The sequence below is a fragment of the Kogia breviceps genome, chromosome 10 (genome assembly GCF_026419965.1).
Source record: "Kogia breviceps isolate mKogBre1 chromosome 10, mKogBre1 haplotype 1, whole genome shotgun sequence".
In the NCBI taxonomy this organism is placed as follows: domain Eukaryota; kingdom Metazoa; phylum Chordata; class Mammalia; order Artiodactyla; family Physeteridae; genus Kogia; species Kogia breviceps.
This window is the reverse complement of record NC_081319.1, coordinates 86,628,146-86,645,000: the sequence shown is the minus strand read 5'-3', so window position 1 is coordinate 86,645,000 and position 16,855 is coordinate 86,628,146. Positions and strand designations below refer to the sequence as shown.

The window sequence follows — 16,855 nt, the reverse complement described above, 5'->3', positions numbered from 1 at the left end:
TTCTGTGGCAGAGCAAATAGATGTAAACTGGGGCAAACTTCATAATGGGAGGTAAATCAGTGCCACCATTTTTACACCATCTCCTTTGTCCCACTCCAACAAATGATAAGATGAGGTGATAAGAGGTAGAACTGGAGTCATACATGAATTCCACTGGGAATTGAAAATTCAAAATTGTCTTTTATTTTGAGGGTGTAAACAAGACAGTTTTGTTGTTTCTGAATTTTAGTCCCAAATACGGTCAGTTTAAGCTATTACTCCTCCCTGTACTCTGTATGGAATGCAATGGGGAGGCTCCAAAAGGATCCAATGCCTACAGCAAAGACAATTAATTCCTTCCAGGTTTCCATTCATTATTTGCCTTAGCATCAAAAATTCCTGGAATTCTTAAAAAAAGAAAAAATCTTGGAATTCTAGAGATGGTCCAATGGCTATCATCACCACCAGGCCAAAGGGTCACATGAATATCCACTTTATTCCTTTTTCCTCCAGCTTTACTGAGATATAACTGACAAATAAAATAGTAAGGTATTTAAAGTGTACACTATGACAGTTTGATATACGTATACACTGTTAAAGGATTCCTGAACATCTGCTTTATTCTAACACAAATATAGGGGAAATGCTTTTTCTTAGTACAGTGGAGGCAAAAATGGAGTTTTGAGAACAATGCTTTTATTTAAGAATTAAGGGAAAACAAAAACATTAAAGCATAGGAATACATTGACTGAATACAAGTGTCTTGTTTGGTCTGAAATCTTGAAAAAGTCACTCTGACTACTTACCTGAGGTAGATTTAGGTTGGCACTGTTTCAAGAGAACCTCCATCCATCCCAGAAGTTACCTTCTAGTTTTGGTTACAGGCTCCCAAGTGGTCCTTTCCAACCTCAGGTTATTCTATATGAGTAATACCAACACCTTTTTCCCCCCATAGTTAAAAGCCCTCAGACCTTTTTCATACCCCCAAAGTTCTCTGTCTGAGGGATGGTCCATTCTTAATTTACTTAAAGACTAGAGACAATTACCAGGAAGATTAGTTGAAAGAAGGGGCAAGTCACTGCCCTGCCAAAGATACAAACTCTGTTCCCTTCTCCAAGTTCTCTCTAATGACTAACAAGTAGCCATAAGGACTAATTTTCATCACCACCAAGCCATACACCCAATACTATTTTAAGAATTACAACTGCCAAACATATACTAGTGATAGGCATGATTTTCACCAAAGAGAAACAAATACATCTTGTGTGTTTTATCACACCAAGCAACTTTTTATGGTATAAGAGCTATTTATGAAAATTACTAAAATACATAAGATCAAATAAACTTCCAGGACCTGTTTTCTAAAAGAAGAAAGAAAAAAACACCCTAGAATCAGATTCCTTATTATCACTATGAGCTATATCCTCTGACCTTAAGATTATCAAGGTCATCAACCAGTCATCAGGATCAAAGCTTAGAGCCATACACAAGGTGGCAGTGCAATAGACGGCCACCACCATGAGTCCGAACACAAATGCTCTCTGGAGTTCAGGATTTGCTAAGATAAACCAGAGGACTTAAAATACTTATTCACCAAGCCTACAGTCCCAAATACTGTAGAAGTTTTAAGTATTTATATTAAATGTCATTTAATCTGAGGGAAGAAAAAAACCTCAGAAGTGTCCACTTACAGATCCCTGGATTAATTAGAGTATTTCTGAAGAATATTAAAGGTAATCATAATCATCCTGTTAAGTTGGAGATTAAGTGCTTATCCTTAAACCTCTGATGAATCTGCCAACTACTTTTCCCTTCTAGCATTTAGAATCCTACATTACAAGCGAAATATATACCTTATATTGTGGTGATTGCAGTCTTTTCCCTGGGAATAAAAAGTATTCTCTTTCCTTGGCAGAACCGAAGTAAATGAAAGGCATGTCACTATGCGGCTTGATTTGCTATAAACAACAGGATAATTGAGTAGGAAAAAAAACACAAAACACCAGCTTTTGAGTCATGATTCTCAAAAATCAAAGCCTGGCTTCTCCATTAATAATGTATCATTATGTGTTTTACTCTGTGCCTACTCAGGCTTAAACCTTTCAGCTTTCTCTTAATTATTTTGCAAGGAGCTGATGAGGATATCTTACCATTGAAAGAAACATGATCAATGAAGTCACAAAAGTATGGGTACTAGCAAAAATCATAACTATTATCCTGGAACGTGCATCTCTGAGTTGAGAAGAAATGAATCTCTAAAGCTGAAACTGCAAAACCTGTAATAATCTGAAAGATTTTAGGGAAAGGAAACTTGTGAGGGTATGCCTCAACTCACAAGTAAAAAGCTGAGTACTCTACCTCATTATGAGGTTGGCCCTCCAAAGGGGAAGCCTTGGGAAGAGTTTTGATCTATGATAACTACTCCCTAGCTGCTTAGTTCTTTTCACAACCAGCAAAAGGTTCCCATGCTGCTATCAAGACACTAGTCCCCATTCCAGCCAAGACTTACAAAATCGACAGAGGCAAAGTAAATGTACTTCTTTCCCCCAGCAGTAACACATGCCACACCTTCTATCTCAAGGTTACAGTCCTTTCCTTTATTGGAGTTCCAAATTTTAAAAACTGAAAGTAAAGCAATCATTAAGTGGTTCAGATAAAAGAAAAGCATCTTTACCTGAGTTTCCCATCAGGCCTACTCTGACCTGCTCTAGCTCCTCCCAGAAAAAGTTTCTGGGTATCTAAAAATAACAGTTTACATATTGACTCATTAAAAGTCATCTCTACTATATGAGTCAACTAACTATGAGAACAGTTCTTCTCATACCTATTAAATGTACACAGTCCACAGTTAGATCTCTTACTAGAACAAAATTATCTGCAGAGTAGGTTCTTTGGGGCGCAATAAGGTAGGGATTTCCTGCAAGGCTTTTTTTTAGACTCAAGGTTATTTATAGGGTTTTTCACTTATGTGAGTTCCCCAGTATACCACAAAAACCAATCACCGACAGAAGCTTTTCTCATTCAGAGAATTCATAAGGTCTTTCCTCAGATTTTTTTTTTTTTGGGGTGCAAACCCAAGAAGGCTCTCCACCTAATGCTTTTGCCACCTTCAAGGCAAATATAGAAATTTTCACCTGTATGGCTTCTCTGATAGGTAAGAAAGTCATAGTTCTGTTGGAAGCTTTCTTCACACTTGTGGGGGTCTCTCCCCAGTGGGGCGTTCTGACGTCCAATGAAATGTGCACACTCTCTGAAGTACTGTTGACACAGGGTATTAAAAATGCTGTCCACCAATGTGAATTCTCTTGGAATGAGAAGAGGTGACCATTGCTAGAAAGCTTTCTCACATTCACCAAATTTGTAAGGTTTCCCACCTGTATGAATCCTCTTGTGGGAGATCAGATACAAGCTTGAACTAAAGGTTTTCCCAAACTCAGAGCATTTGTAAGGTTTCTCATTGGAGTGGCTGATAAGCTTCTGTAAGGACAGCTCTCTGGGCAAACCATTTCTCAAATTCCTACAATTGCAGATTCTCTGGTCCCCAGTGAAATCTGAGCTCTGAGGAAAGTCTGAGATTTGCTTAGAGTTCTTCATCTTAAGGAGTTCTCTTACATTGTAAATACATTTTTCATGGCATTATAACTTCTTGTCTGGTCAAGACATTTGTGAGGCTTCTGATGCATGGGGAGGGCTAAGCTCAAGACCTTTTTCACCCACATCACAGATATATGGTTTTTCACCGATGTGGATTGTCTGATGTTGAAGAAGTGCTGAGCTCTGATGAAAGCTTTTATCACAGACACCGTATTTATAATGCAGCTCCTCTGTCTGAGTTCTCATTTTCTGTTGGGCAACAAAGTCCATGCCCAGGAGGAAGCCACTCTCACATGTAGACCACTGATGTGGTTTCTCTTCCATGTGAATTCTTTGATGCACAATTAGGTCTGAACTACAGTTGAAACTTTTCTCATATTCCAGGCATTTAAAAGTGTGAGTGTGAGTTGCCTGGTGCCTGATTAGGTTGGCGCTCCGAGTAAAACTTCGCATACATTCTAAGCATTTATACGGCTTCTCACCTGTGTGGACTCTCTGGTGTACAATAAGGTCTGATTTCTGGCCAAAGCATTTCTCACAGGCACCACACTTATAGGGCTTCTCTCCAGTATGAACTCTTTTATGAACAATGAAGGCTGAACGGTGTCGGTAACTTTTCTCACACTTATTACATTTGTAGGGCCTTTCACCAGTATGAGTTCTCTGGTGGCTAATAAGATCTGATTTCCCACTAAAAGCTTTTTCACACTCCAGACACTTAAATGGTTTCTCACCTGTGTGAGTTCTTCGGTGTCTTATGAGGTTTGTACTTCGGCTGAAGCATTTGTCACACTCACTACATAGATATGGTTTCTCGCCTGTATGGCTTCGCTGGTGGACAAGCAGATCAGAGCTCTGACCAAAATTCTTGCCACAAATATCACATGTATAGAATTTTTTACCTGCATGTGTTCTCTGGTGTCCTGAAAGGGCTAAGTGGTGCCAAAAGCTCTTCTCACATTTGCTACATTTATAAGGTTTCTCATAATTGTGGATCCTCTGGTGTGAAATAAGATCTGAGCTTTGGATGAAGGTTTTCTCACACATATCACATCTATAAGGTTTCTCCCCAGTATGGGTTCTCTCACACATAATAAGAGTTAAGTTTTCACAGAAGTTTTGCTCACGTTCAAGGCACTGGTATATTTGATCATCTATTTGAGTAATCTCATGCACATGAATAAAAATCTTTTTACCCTTCTGAGGGCATACATGATATATTTTCCTTTTTTGAGTTCTCTGATTATACCTCTCTTCTGAAGTGTACATTTTCTATGGCTCTCTCCTAGGGAGTTTTCCACTGGTCTTCCTGACCCATCATTTTCTTCACAGTCATTTTCTCAATGAGAACTTGAAAGATACATCTGTTTTAGGCCTTTCAGTCATGAGCAGCTCCTCTCTGCAAGTTTCCAGCATCATATATACTAACTTTTTACTTGGTATTTCCAACCCTGTGAGACAAAGAAGAAGTATTATTTATATTCCTTTAACTAAGAAAAAATGCTCAAAATTAAAATTGCTGCAGAAAAGACAGAATTTCTGCATCAAAGTCCACAAATGCTCTAGGTTTTACAGGGGTTGAAAGCAGTTAGTTTTCCTCTTTGCTAGTATAAAACCAATCAGCAACACATACAGGGCAAGTACCAGAGAGAACTGTCTCTTTAAACTCAAGTGATCTCAAAACCAGATTCCTCCTCTTCCCTTGGTTCAACTGAATAATCAAGATGCCTGATAATTAGTACGCCTGCTTATGAAGAAAACAATCCAAAAGGGGCTATGAATATCTGTGCAGTCCTTTCTATAGTAAGGTTTGGAAGAAAATGGTTAATAATCATTAGAATTCCCAGTGCAAAGAGAGAGAAAATAAGTTTCTATGACTATCATCCTAGCTGTGTGATGTCAGGCAAGTTACTTAATCACTCTGTATGTAGTTTCCTCATCTATAAAATGGATTAATGATGGAAATTAAATTATCTCACATCACTGAGTTGAATAATAAATTAATCACGATCTATCTCATGGTAAGTACTCTGTGTTAGCTATTATAATAACTATTATTATGGTAAAGGGGCCTATGATTCTGCTTTGATATGGTCGTATGAGCACAAACCTTGCTCAAAAAGAAAAATCCCAACTTACTGCTGATAAAAAAGAATAGGATGACTTTGATTCCTATTTTACTGAGAAAATCTAAGGAAGCCAAAAACCAAAAACATAAAAAAAAACACTTCCACATGCTCCCACCACATCAACCAACCTCTTCCAAGTGTGGTCATGCACTCTCCATCTTTCCTTCTGTTACTAGAGATAACAAACTGCCCCTGCTCAATCTAAGGACAACCTGTCCATTGATGTACTGGATTCCACCACTTTTTGGCACAAAGACATCACTCCTGCAATTCTATCCTCTCTCTCCTGAAATATCAATTTGTTCTTTCCTATTGGATCACACTAATCAGCAAACTGTTATGGCTCTCCTAAAACCAAAGCACTAACAAGAAACTTCTCTCAACCACCTCACGCTGGAGCTATTGTCTCACTTCTGTTTCTCTTTACAGCAAAATTCCTCAAAAGAAATCGGTTTATTGTCTTTAATTCTTATCTTCCAAGGTTTCTGGAACATACTCCAATCAAATATCCTCACCACTCCACCAAAACTGCTACTATTAGAACCTAGCAGTCCCTAGGAAATCTGACTCCTAGTTACCACTCCGACACACTTCTCTGCTCTTCTCGTGTGTACTGCACACTAGTCACCTTGGCCTCCTTGCTGTTCTTCAAACAAGCCAGGTCCATTCCCATTTCAAGGTCTTTGTGCTTGTAGTCTCTCCCTGCTAAAGTGCTCTTCCTTTAGATCTTCAAGGCTCCCTCTCTCACCTCATTCAAATCTTTGGTAAACTGTCATAGTCTCCGTAAGGCCTGACTGACCATCCTATTTTAAATTATGACACACCTCCACCCCAGCTGACCCACACATACAACACTCCTTCTCTCCCTTCCTGTTTTATTTTTCTCCATAGAATGTAAGCCCCTAAAGGACAAGGATTTTAGTTCATTTCATTTGCTGCTGTTTCCCTAGCACCTGGGACAGTGCCTGGCACAGAGGAGGTATGTTTACATAAAATGAGGTACTATGTAGCTGTAAAACAGGATGAAGATAACCTTTATGAACTGATGTGGAGCAATTTCTAGGATAAACCGTAAATTTTAGAAAGCAGCGGTGTAAAAAAGTATGCTACATTTTGTGTAAGAATGAAGTAGAAATAAGAAACTACACATGTATTATTCATTTGGCCAAAAAGAAACTCAGAAAAGAAGAAACTAATGAGTTTGGTTATCATCACAAAGTAGGTGTAAATGGGATCAAAAAGGACAGGAAAATGAAACTGGTACCAAAGGGTGGATGGAAAGAGAGTCATACTTCTGTTAGTATATACATTTTTGTAAAGCACACATTTTTACTTTTTAAACTGTTACATTTCACATATTCAACAAATACATAAATATATAAATAAATAGAAAAGCTGGGGGAGAAAAAGATTAAAATGGAATACAAATAAAAACAAACAAGTCTGTATTTCAAATTAATAACAAAACCACCCAGGAGGGGGAAAAATAACTCAAATAAGTTTATAATACAGTATTAGGATTATATAAACTCAAACTAAAGATAAAAAGGACTATAAACAATTACTGAACTCTAATTAGTAGGAGTTTTCCCCCAGAGTGGAAAAGGTTCACTACTAATGTATAGCCTAGGAATGAACAAATAAATAAATTTAACGGCACCCAGATGCTTCACTGTCAGCGAAGGGGGTTACAAACACAGAAAAGGGAAAGGCTAGAATGAACTGTGCATCTGTAGTATTTAACTGGAATTAGAAGTATCAGTATGAGGTCAAGGTTTTTAAGTATATACAGAAAAAACAGAAATGTGTATGTGTGAAAGTGTGTACTTTTTTTCTACTAACATCTGGCTGTGAGGTTACAGAAACGATGAAATCTCAGTAGTAATGAGCACACCAAGAACTTAGAGCATGGTTTCTAAACACCATTTTCCACTGAAAGGAATCAAGGCTCACTGGAGAAACAGCTAATTCCAGGGTTTAGAAAGTACAAGATGAATCTGGAACATCTTGTTGTGTCAGAAAATAAGGAAGTGCTCAAAAAGTGGTGACAATATGCCAAGAGGACCCAGGAGCCAGGCTGAAGGGGCTGCCACTATACAAATCAGGAACAAACAACATCAAAATAAATAATGATAGTGATAAATTAGTAACACAGTAAGAATCCCATGAATCCATACTCATTTAAAAAGTGAGTAAATAGTCCACCGCCTCCATATTGTCTGTGTGAAGAGGGGGGAGAGCGGCCGCTGCCATTGCAGCTTCCACCACAGTTTGAAGAAAACAGTTCTGAAACAAGGTCTTACCCCCAGGTGCCTCTCAACACAGTGACTGCCATCTCTCCAAACGTCAAGTCCAGCTTTGTCCGCCAACCTGTCTGACATGTCAGGACCCGTGCCAAGCAGGGCCAGAGTTTATACAGATGTTAATATGCACAGACCCAAGAGTACTGGGATTACAAGTCACATGTGGTGGAATGGGGAAATCAAGATGACTACCAGCTGGTTAGAAAATTAGGCCAGGGTAAAAACAGTGAAGTATTTGAAGCCATCAACATCACAAATAATGAAAAAGTTGTTGTGAAAATTCTCAAGCCAGTAAAGAAGAAGAAAATCAAGCGTGAAATAAAGATTTTGGAGAATTTGCGAGGCGGTCCCAACATCATCACACTGGCAGACATTGTAAAAGACCCTGTGTCACGAACTCCCGCCTTGGTTTTTGAACACGTAAACAACACAGACTTCAAGCAATTGTACTAGACGTTAACAGACTATGATATTCGATTTTACATGTATGAGATTCTGAAAGCCCTGGATTATTGTCACAGCATGGGGATTATGCACAGAGATGTAAAGCCCCATAATGTCATGATTGATCATGAGCACAGAAAGCTATGGCTAATAGACTGGGGTTTGGCTGAGTTTTACCATCCTGGCCAAGAACACAACGTCTGAGTTGCTTCCCGATATTTCAAAGGTCCTGAGCTACTTGTAGATTATCAGATGTATGATTATAGTTTGGATATGTGGAGCTTGGGCTGTATGCTGGCAAGTGTGATCTTCCAGAAGGAGCCGTTTTTCCATGGACATGACAATTATGATCAGTTGGTGGGGACAGCCAAGGTTCTGGGGACAGAAGATCTATATGACTATATTGACAAATACAACATTCAATTAGATCCACGTTTTAACGGTATCTTGGGCAGACATTCCCGTAAGCGATGGGAACGCTTTGTCCACAGTGAAAACCAGCACCTTGTCAGCCCTGAGGCCTTGGATTTCCTGGACAAGCTGATGCAGTATGACCACCAGTCATGGCTCACCGCAAGAGAGGCCATGGAGCACCCCTATTTCTACACTGCTGTGAAGGACCAGGCTCGAATGGGCTCATCTAGCATGCCAGGGGGCAGTATGCCTGTCAGTAGCACCAATATGATGTCAGGGATTTCTTGAGTGCCAACCCCTCCACCCCTTGGACCTCGGGCAGGCTCACCAGTGATTGCTGCTGCCAACCCCCTCGGGATGCCTGTTCCAGCTGCTGCTGGCACTCAGCACTAACGGCCCCTTCTGTCTCCTAATGCCTGAGCAGAGGTTGGGGGGTCCACTCACTCCTTTGATGCAGCTTGAGCCTGGCGGGGAGGAGTGAAATACTTCAGAAGTACCGTGTCTGAACTGTTGCTTGTGGATTCATAGTAGTTCAGTCATAAAAAAAAAAATAATAAATTATAATAGGCTGATATTCCTTTTTTTCTTTCTTTCTTTCTTTTTAACTCAAACTTTTCGTAACTCAGGGGATTCCCTGAAAAATTATCTGCAGGTGGAATATTTCATGGACAAATTTTTTTTCTCCCCTTCCAAATTCAGTTCCTCATCACTAAAGAACAAAGATAAACCAGCCCCAATTCTGGCTGCTGCGTTTGGGTGGAGATTTCTTCCCATGCCCACCACTGCTCCCCTATCATCCCACACTTTGAGGGGTTTGTATTTCATGCTCTCCTCCAGAGATTACAAAAATGTAGCTTCTTGAAGAGAGGTGGGAAGGAAGAAGGAAGGAACAACCTAACCTGTAAGAGCAGTGTACTGCTAGTCACTTATATCACTTTACTCCGAAAGTGCTTCAGTGGGGTTATACTGCTGAATCTAGTGGAAATATGTCTTAGTTACACTGAGATGCTGAAAATCTACCCAAAGTGCAGACAGGCCCTGAAAATGTCTGTTCAGTATGAATCATGTCTTATTGACCTAACCTAAATGCAACTCACTTATAATTTAGTTTCAGGTCAGTTTAAAACTTTAATACCAGCCCTCCCAGACTCTTTACCTTGGTCCTCTCCCCTTTCATCTCCCAACATGCTCTATAGCTGGTAGGAGGGGGAAGGCAAAATCTTTTTCTGTTTTCTTTGACTTGGCCCATTTGAATTCAGTTAGTTACTGGGTATAATTACTGCTTTTTACAAAAGAAAAAAACATTGTCTATGTTGGTTTCATGCTAGCAACTCTTGAAGAGCTAATAAGAGATGTGCATTTTATTTTAAGCTTTCTACCTTCTTTTCCTCCTACCTTCCCCTTCCCTCACATGCCATCCATTGAGAAGACCTGCCCCTAAGTCTTATAAATGTACCTGAGAGGTAGGAGCAGAGCCACTATCTCCAGTGAAACTGAAATGGTAGACCTGTAATTGTGGGAAAACTAAACTCTCTTGTTACAGCCCTGCCACCCCTTGCTGTCTGTGTATATATAATACTTTGTCTTTCATATGTGAAAGATCCAGTATTGGAATTCTTTGGTGTAAATAAACGTTTGGTATTATTTATCCAAAAAAAAATAGTGAATAAATAGTGAGCGAGAAGGGAAAGTTTTTTCTTATATTAAAAAAGCCAACAGGGCTTCCCTGGTGGCACAGTGGTTGAGAATCCGCCTGCCGATGCAGGGGACACAGGTTCGTGCCCCGGTCCGGGAAGATCCCACATGCCACGGAGCGGCTGGGCCCATGAACCATGGCCGCTGAGCCTGAGTGTCCGGAGCCTGTGCTCCGCAACGGGAGAGGCCACAACAGTGAGAGGCCCGCGTACTACAAAAAAAAAAAAAAAAAAAAAAAAAAAAGCCAACAATTAAATGTAGAATAAATGATGGAATTAAAAACATCACATGTCCAATGAAGAGTAAGAACTGTTTCAGGCAAAAATATAGTGGATGAAAGTTTTATGAGAATCAGGATATTTACACAATCTGAATATATCACCCCACTAGATATTTAATAATTACAAAGACAAAAAAAGTAACTTCACAGTATAGAAACCTGGAAGACACCACCTTAACCAAATGATCAGAGTGAACATCACCAGTAACAAGATATATAGTTGCCTACTAATATGATGCAGAGAGAAGAACAGAACATCACTTCTGTGCTATCTTGTCAAAAATGTATAACCTGAATCTAGTCATAAGGAAACATCAGACAAACCCAAATTGAGGAAAATTCTGCCAAATAAATGGCCTAAACTTAAAAAAAAAAAAAAGTCTAAAGACAAAGTCTGAGGATATGTTCCACAATAAAGGCATGACAATTAAATGAAATGGGTGATGGTGGAATGGATCCTGGACAGCAAAAAAACCTTATTTTTCTTTTCCTACAAAGGACGTTACTGGAACAATTGGCTAAACTCCAATAACGTCTGGCGATCAGATAACAGTATTATATGAATGTTAATTTTTTGACTGTGATAACTGTAATGATAATATAAGAGAATAGCCTTGTCTTCAGGGAATAAACAATTGAGTATTTAGGACAGGCTTTCTCAACTAGAGTTCTGGCAAAGAACAAAGCCCTACAGAAAATGACTTGAGTAACTATTTTTTCAATTCTCCCAAGGATGGCATGTAGCTTAGTAGCACTGAACACACATGGGAGAGAAGTTAATTCACTGCATATCTATTACTTCAGGGCTTAGCATGTCTTAGGACTTTAGGGCTTAATTCTCTCGTAGTTTGAGATGAGGTATTATTCTGTAACTTACTCTCAAAAGGTTCAGAAAAAAATGTACATATAGGTACATGTATGTATAGAGAAATTAGTATAGACAGACTCATAAAACAAACATAGTAAAATGTAAACATTTAGGGACTGTGGGTGAAGGGTGTATGGGTATTCTTTATATTATTTTACAACTTTTTTGTAAATCTGAAATTACTTCAGAATTTAAATATCTTCTTTTGTTTTTTAAGAACATGGGAGCTGAGGACTTCCCTGGTGGTGCAGTGGTTAAGAGTCTGCCTGCCAATGCAGGGGACACGGGTTTGAGCCCTGGTCTGGGAGGATCCCACATGCCATGAAGCAGCTAAGCCCGTGCGCCACAACTACTGAGCCTGTGCTCTACAGCTCGCGAGCCACAACTACTGAGCCCACGTGCCACAACCACTGAAGCCTGCATGCCTAGAGCCTGTGCTCTGCAACAGGAGAAGCCACTGCAATGAGAAGCCTGCGCACCACAATGAAGAGCAGACCCTGCTCGCTGCAGCTGGAGAGGGCCAGCGTGCAGCAACGAAGACCCAATGCAGTCAAAAATAAATAAATTTAAAATATAAATAAATTAAAAAAAAATATATATATATATAAATAAAAATTTTAAAAAAGAACATGGGAACTGAGAGTTAGTATATTGTGATAGTTAAAGCTGAATGTTCAAACTCTGGAATCAGATTTTGGCTCAAATTCCCACTGTGCTCTTTTGTAGCTATGAGAACTTGGGTAAGTTACTTCCTTCAGCTTCAAACTTCAATTTCGATAAAATAAGTAAGATACCATTACATGTCTTAAGGAGTTGCCATAGGAACTGAGACACTGTCCATAAAGGACGTGGCTCAATGCCTGTGTCTCAACAGATGCTCCATAAATGGTAGGTTCTATTATTTTCTTAATTCCATCTTCACAGTCACAAAAACACTAACATTTCTTGAACTCATCCTCTGTGCCTGTCTCTTATGCAAAGCCTTGTTCAAAATCCATTTAAAATAGTTAACTAAATAATTAATAATAATCAGTTAATGATTAATATGAAGATTAAGCAAAAACCAGAAGAACATTTATGGAGAAATGTTAGGAGGAAAAGGAAGACTTTAGAATCACAACTAAGTAAAGATATGCATCCATACAGACAAATAGCTACTCTAAGATGGTGTGGCTGTATGGGAGTTTTGTCTTTTAAAACGTGTATTACTGTTAAGGTCAAAAGGAGAGAGAGTAGAGTGGAAATAAATGATTCTGAGCATGGTTATAGCCTGGTAAATGAATTAGGATATTCCCTAGTTTTATCAGCCCAGGGTATCATATTTGCCCTAAATAGCCAATCAACTGTAGGGCACCAAGGAAAAAAATTAAAAATAAGGAAAAAATTAAAAATAAGGAAGTCTTTTAGAGGTCAGCACCTAGAAAATAAAATGCAGTCTGGCTGTCAAAATTTAAAGTAATCCATGACAATTCCCTAGTTCAAAATACTATAACTGCTTCCTACCACTCTAAGAATAAAACCTAAAGTTTTCACTGCGCTACATAATGCAGTACCACCCCCTACCTTCAGCCTCACACAACACATCAGAATCTTTACACTTGCTCCTTCGGCCTAGAATACTCTTCCCCCAAGTAGCTTGCTCCTTTATTTGATCAAATCTCTGACTGAAAATTATTTCCTCAAAAAGAGGCACACCCTGACTACTTCATCTAAAATAGCTATGTACCCTTAGCCTATTTTACAATATTTCTCTTCATAGCACTTATCATCATCCAACTTTGTGTTACATATCTTATATTTGTTAACTTGTTTCTCTCTCCTACTAGAATATAACTTCCGTTAGGGTTAGGACTTAGTCTTTTGTTCACTGCAATATTCCTAGCGTCTAGAATACATTTGTTGAGTGAATGAAAAATATGAATGAATATCAGAACCAAAAAAGAGCCATCGTCCTCTAAGCCTCAGTAGCAATATAACAGCCTAGGCTAGCCCTGGCTGGTGTATCTGGCAAACCCAAATACATACTTCAAGTCTGAGCTTCAGGGTACCCTTTGCTAAGAGGTTTCTCTTACCTCTTCCTAGGAAAAGACTGGTTCTCTCTTCCATGGCTAGGGTCAGAGTACACAGAATAGGCAGACAGGCTGAATACAGAACTTCAAAGCCCAAGGCTATCCTCATAGTTAAAGGATGTACACGTGACAGGAAGATAAAGTCTACAAAGTGTTATCTAAAAAACTAGATAATGCTTACTGTATCAGGTCCCAGGCTAGGGATTACCTCATTTATTTTTCATTGACTACATGGATTATCTCATTTAATCTTCCCAAGATTGTAAAATAGGTATGAATACCAATGTTTTCGCCTTACAGATAGAAAACCTGATGCTCAGGGCAGTTAAATAACTACATAAGAACTCACAGCTAGTAAGTAGCAGAGACAGTATCTAAATCTCCATCATCTGACTCCAGGGCCTGCTTAAGCATTGGGCATACTGCCTTTGGGGGCAGCAAATAAATCACAAAGGAATTACTAAAAGCCTATTGTGAATTAGCCTGTTGAAAAGGAGTAGAAAATACACTTAAATTGGTAGGACAGCACTCGGTTTTAGCACTCTGCTATCTCAGGAGCTAAGAAAGGGTCATGTATCTTCTTTCCATGTATCTTCTCCCATTCCTCCTTGTCTCCCCCAGTTTCCCTCTCCTCCGGCCTCAAAAATCCACTGTTTATATAGAAACATACAGCCTGGTACGTTACTTACCATAACAACAAAGACTCAAGACTATCTTCCTTTTGGCTCCAAAAGGTCTCTAGTCCATAACTATTCACAACACTCAATTCTTCCCTCTCCTAGAGGAAAAAAAATCAATAATGTAGAAATTTATAATTTTTGTGAAATTTATAACTTTTCTGAGGTTTGAACATCTAAAAATTGGTTCCATTTACTCTCCAGTCTGGTCAGTATCTTTCAACCGTAACTTACCTCTTCCCACCTTTCCTTACATTCTGTTTTCTCCTGCAAGAAGCACCTGCCACTGGTAGCCATCAGTTCCTTCCCAAACAGTTCTAGACAAAACATCGAGAATTCTTCTGGGTAATGACTAACCTTAACTTCATAATAAAGCCGAGTCCTGTTCTACTTGTTTCAATTTTTACCTCAACTTCTGAGATCAATGACCCATTCTTCTACCACTATAAACCTCAAGATGCAGTTGATAAGTGCATATGATACAAAACTATATATAATGCCGGTTTCCAAAAATGGTTATGGAATGATTAAACAAACCAGATTTTTCTGCATACAGATTCGATGCAACATGACCAATCTCTGCCTTAAAGACAGGGGTGGGCGGTGGGTGGAGAACATTCAACGTCCTTGCTTTTTTTTTTCCCCCCAAAGTGAAAGATACACTTAGATCACTTAGAAAAGTGCCTGGCAGTGTTTACTATTATCTCCAGGAACGATAGTACTAAGCTTCTCTTCCTTCAACTTTTCATTGACCTCCTTTCAGTCGCCGTCAGGGGGGGGGTTCCCAGACCCTGCTGTGTTGCGAGAACCAGAGGCTGATCCTACCAGGCGGAGGCCGAGGGGGTCTCCGGTCCCGCAGAACCCCTCCCCCGATCCCTGGGCCCCGCAGGCCATGCCCCTCCCAGGCCCCGCGGGCCGCGCTTACCACCGCAGCAGCCGGCGCCACCCCTCCGCTTGGGACGGCACTTCCGGTTACTCTCCGGACACTCGGGTTTGGGTTTCCCGGCGGCCGCAGGCTCCGGGCGGTAAACCTAAGGGCCCACCTTCGGAAAAAGAAGGAAAGCCAACCTGGGAGGCCGACGAGAACCAGAAGTAGCCCCCTTTGCGTGGCTCGGCGAGGGCAGTTGGGGCCAGGCCGTCCAGGGGGCTCTTTAAGGGCAGACAAGGCCGGCTACCCGAGCCCTTTCAGCCCGGCTGGGAAGCGGCCGGCACAGCCTCGCCCCCGCGAATCACATGATCACCCCCTGTTCAGCCACTGGGGCGGTCCACCTCCCGCCTCTGGGCCAATAGGGGCCGAGCCTCTGGGCCGGGGGCGGGGCCCTGGGGCGCCTGCGCCTTGGTGTTTCGGGGCGGAGCGGTCGAGGACTATTTAGGGATGCTTTCTGATGCTACTGACGTCTGGGGGTGACGAGAGGACCCCCACTACCACCTTGTCTAAGAAGAAGCAACCCTGTTTATCTTACAGTTTCCGACTTATGTTCTCTTTCCTGAAGGATATTAAAAGATGACTCGAGGCAGGAGTAGCGTCAGAAGAGATGGATGCCACCGACTCTGTGGAAAACACCTCGAAGGATCTGGAAGAAATGGAGGATCCCAAAACACGGTGGAAGCGCTCCGTCACCCAAGATGTGGCCAGAGAGATGAATGAAATGTTTTAAAGGGGGAATAGTGTTGGCTTTGTGTGGGTAGAGAAAGCTGCAGAGGAGGATAAGACTGCTCTGATAGTAGGAGGTTTCCCAGTCCTTCCTGATTGTTTATGGGCTGGAATCAACTTAAGTAATTACCTATGTTTGGGTTGGAGCAGAAATGAGATTTCCTTCAAAGAGAAGACTATACCTATATCTACATCTTCCCTTGCTCCATTGTTCAATGAAAAAAAAGTTTCCTAAAATCCCTCAGACGTCAAAGGGGAAGGATTAGTACTAGGAATATAGAGGACAAAAGGCTGGGTAATGAGACCAAGAACTTGGATCGGGAGAAAAATACTGAGTTTAGGGAGTGGTGAGAGTATCATCAGGGTCGTAACAGGCGTTTATTCAAGATTAACTAATCATGTACCTAATTCTGGACTTTTTACCCAGAGTAGTTGCAGCTTAGTTTCATGTTTGTTTTTAATGAAAACTTCCAAGTAAGGCCCAAATATTCTATCCAGAGCCTTCTTAATATTTGAAATAATTTTTAATAACTTTAGAGTATGTGATATGTTCCAGACATTGTTCTCATCATTTTACATGTATTATCCCTTTAACTTGTAACAAAAATTCTATGAGTGATGAATTGGGAGATTGGGATTGACATATATACACTAATATGTATAAAACGGATAACTCATAAGAACCTGATATATAAAAAATAAAATAAAATTCAAAAAAAATTCTATGAGATGTTGATTATTTTTTTTAT

At 40.2% G+C, this 16,855-nt stretch overlaps 1 protein-coding gene and 1 pseudogene across 11 annotated transcripts; one reads left to right on the top strand and one right to left on the bottom strand.

Annotated features, from left to right (window-relative positions):
• Positions 1–655: 655 nt before the first annotated feature.
• On the bottom strand, positions 656–15,730 carry ZNF322 (zinc finger protein 322). 11 transcript variants are annotated; one of them, XM_067006548.1, is made up of 5 exons: positions 15,378–15,679; positions 14,687–14,769; positions 14,465–14,553; positions 9,192–9,376; positions 656–5,024 (listed from the first exon to the last, which is right to left on the bottom strand). In XM_067006548.1, the coding sequence occupies exon 5, from the start codon at positions 4,840–4,842 to the stop codon at positions 3,634–3,636; it is 1,209 nt and encodes a 402-aa protein (XP_066862649.1). In that variant the 5' UTR covers positions 4,843–5,024; positions 9,192–9,376; positions 14,465–14,553; positions 14,687–14,769; positions 15,378–15,679; the 3' UTR covers positions 656–3,633. The 11 variants fall into 11 exon arrangements, with proteins under 11 accessions (XP_066862649.1, XP_066862648.1, XP_058931444.1 ...); XM_067006547.1 differs by having other exon boundaries at positions 9,308–9,376; XM_059075461.2 differs by lacking the exon at positions 9,192–9,376 and having other exon boundaries at positions 15,378–15,711.
• On the top strand, positions 7,969–9,269 carry LOC131763356 (casein kinase II subunit alpha pseudogene; annotated as a pseudogene).
• Positions 15,731–16,855: the final 1,125 nt, after the last annotated feature.

Bases quoted from the DNA above. Each gene is read 5' to 3' on its own strand.
- ZNF322 (XM_059075462.2), bottom strand. From the start codon at position 4,842: ATGTACACTTCAGAAGAGAGGTATAATCAGAGAACTCAAAAAAGGAAA.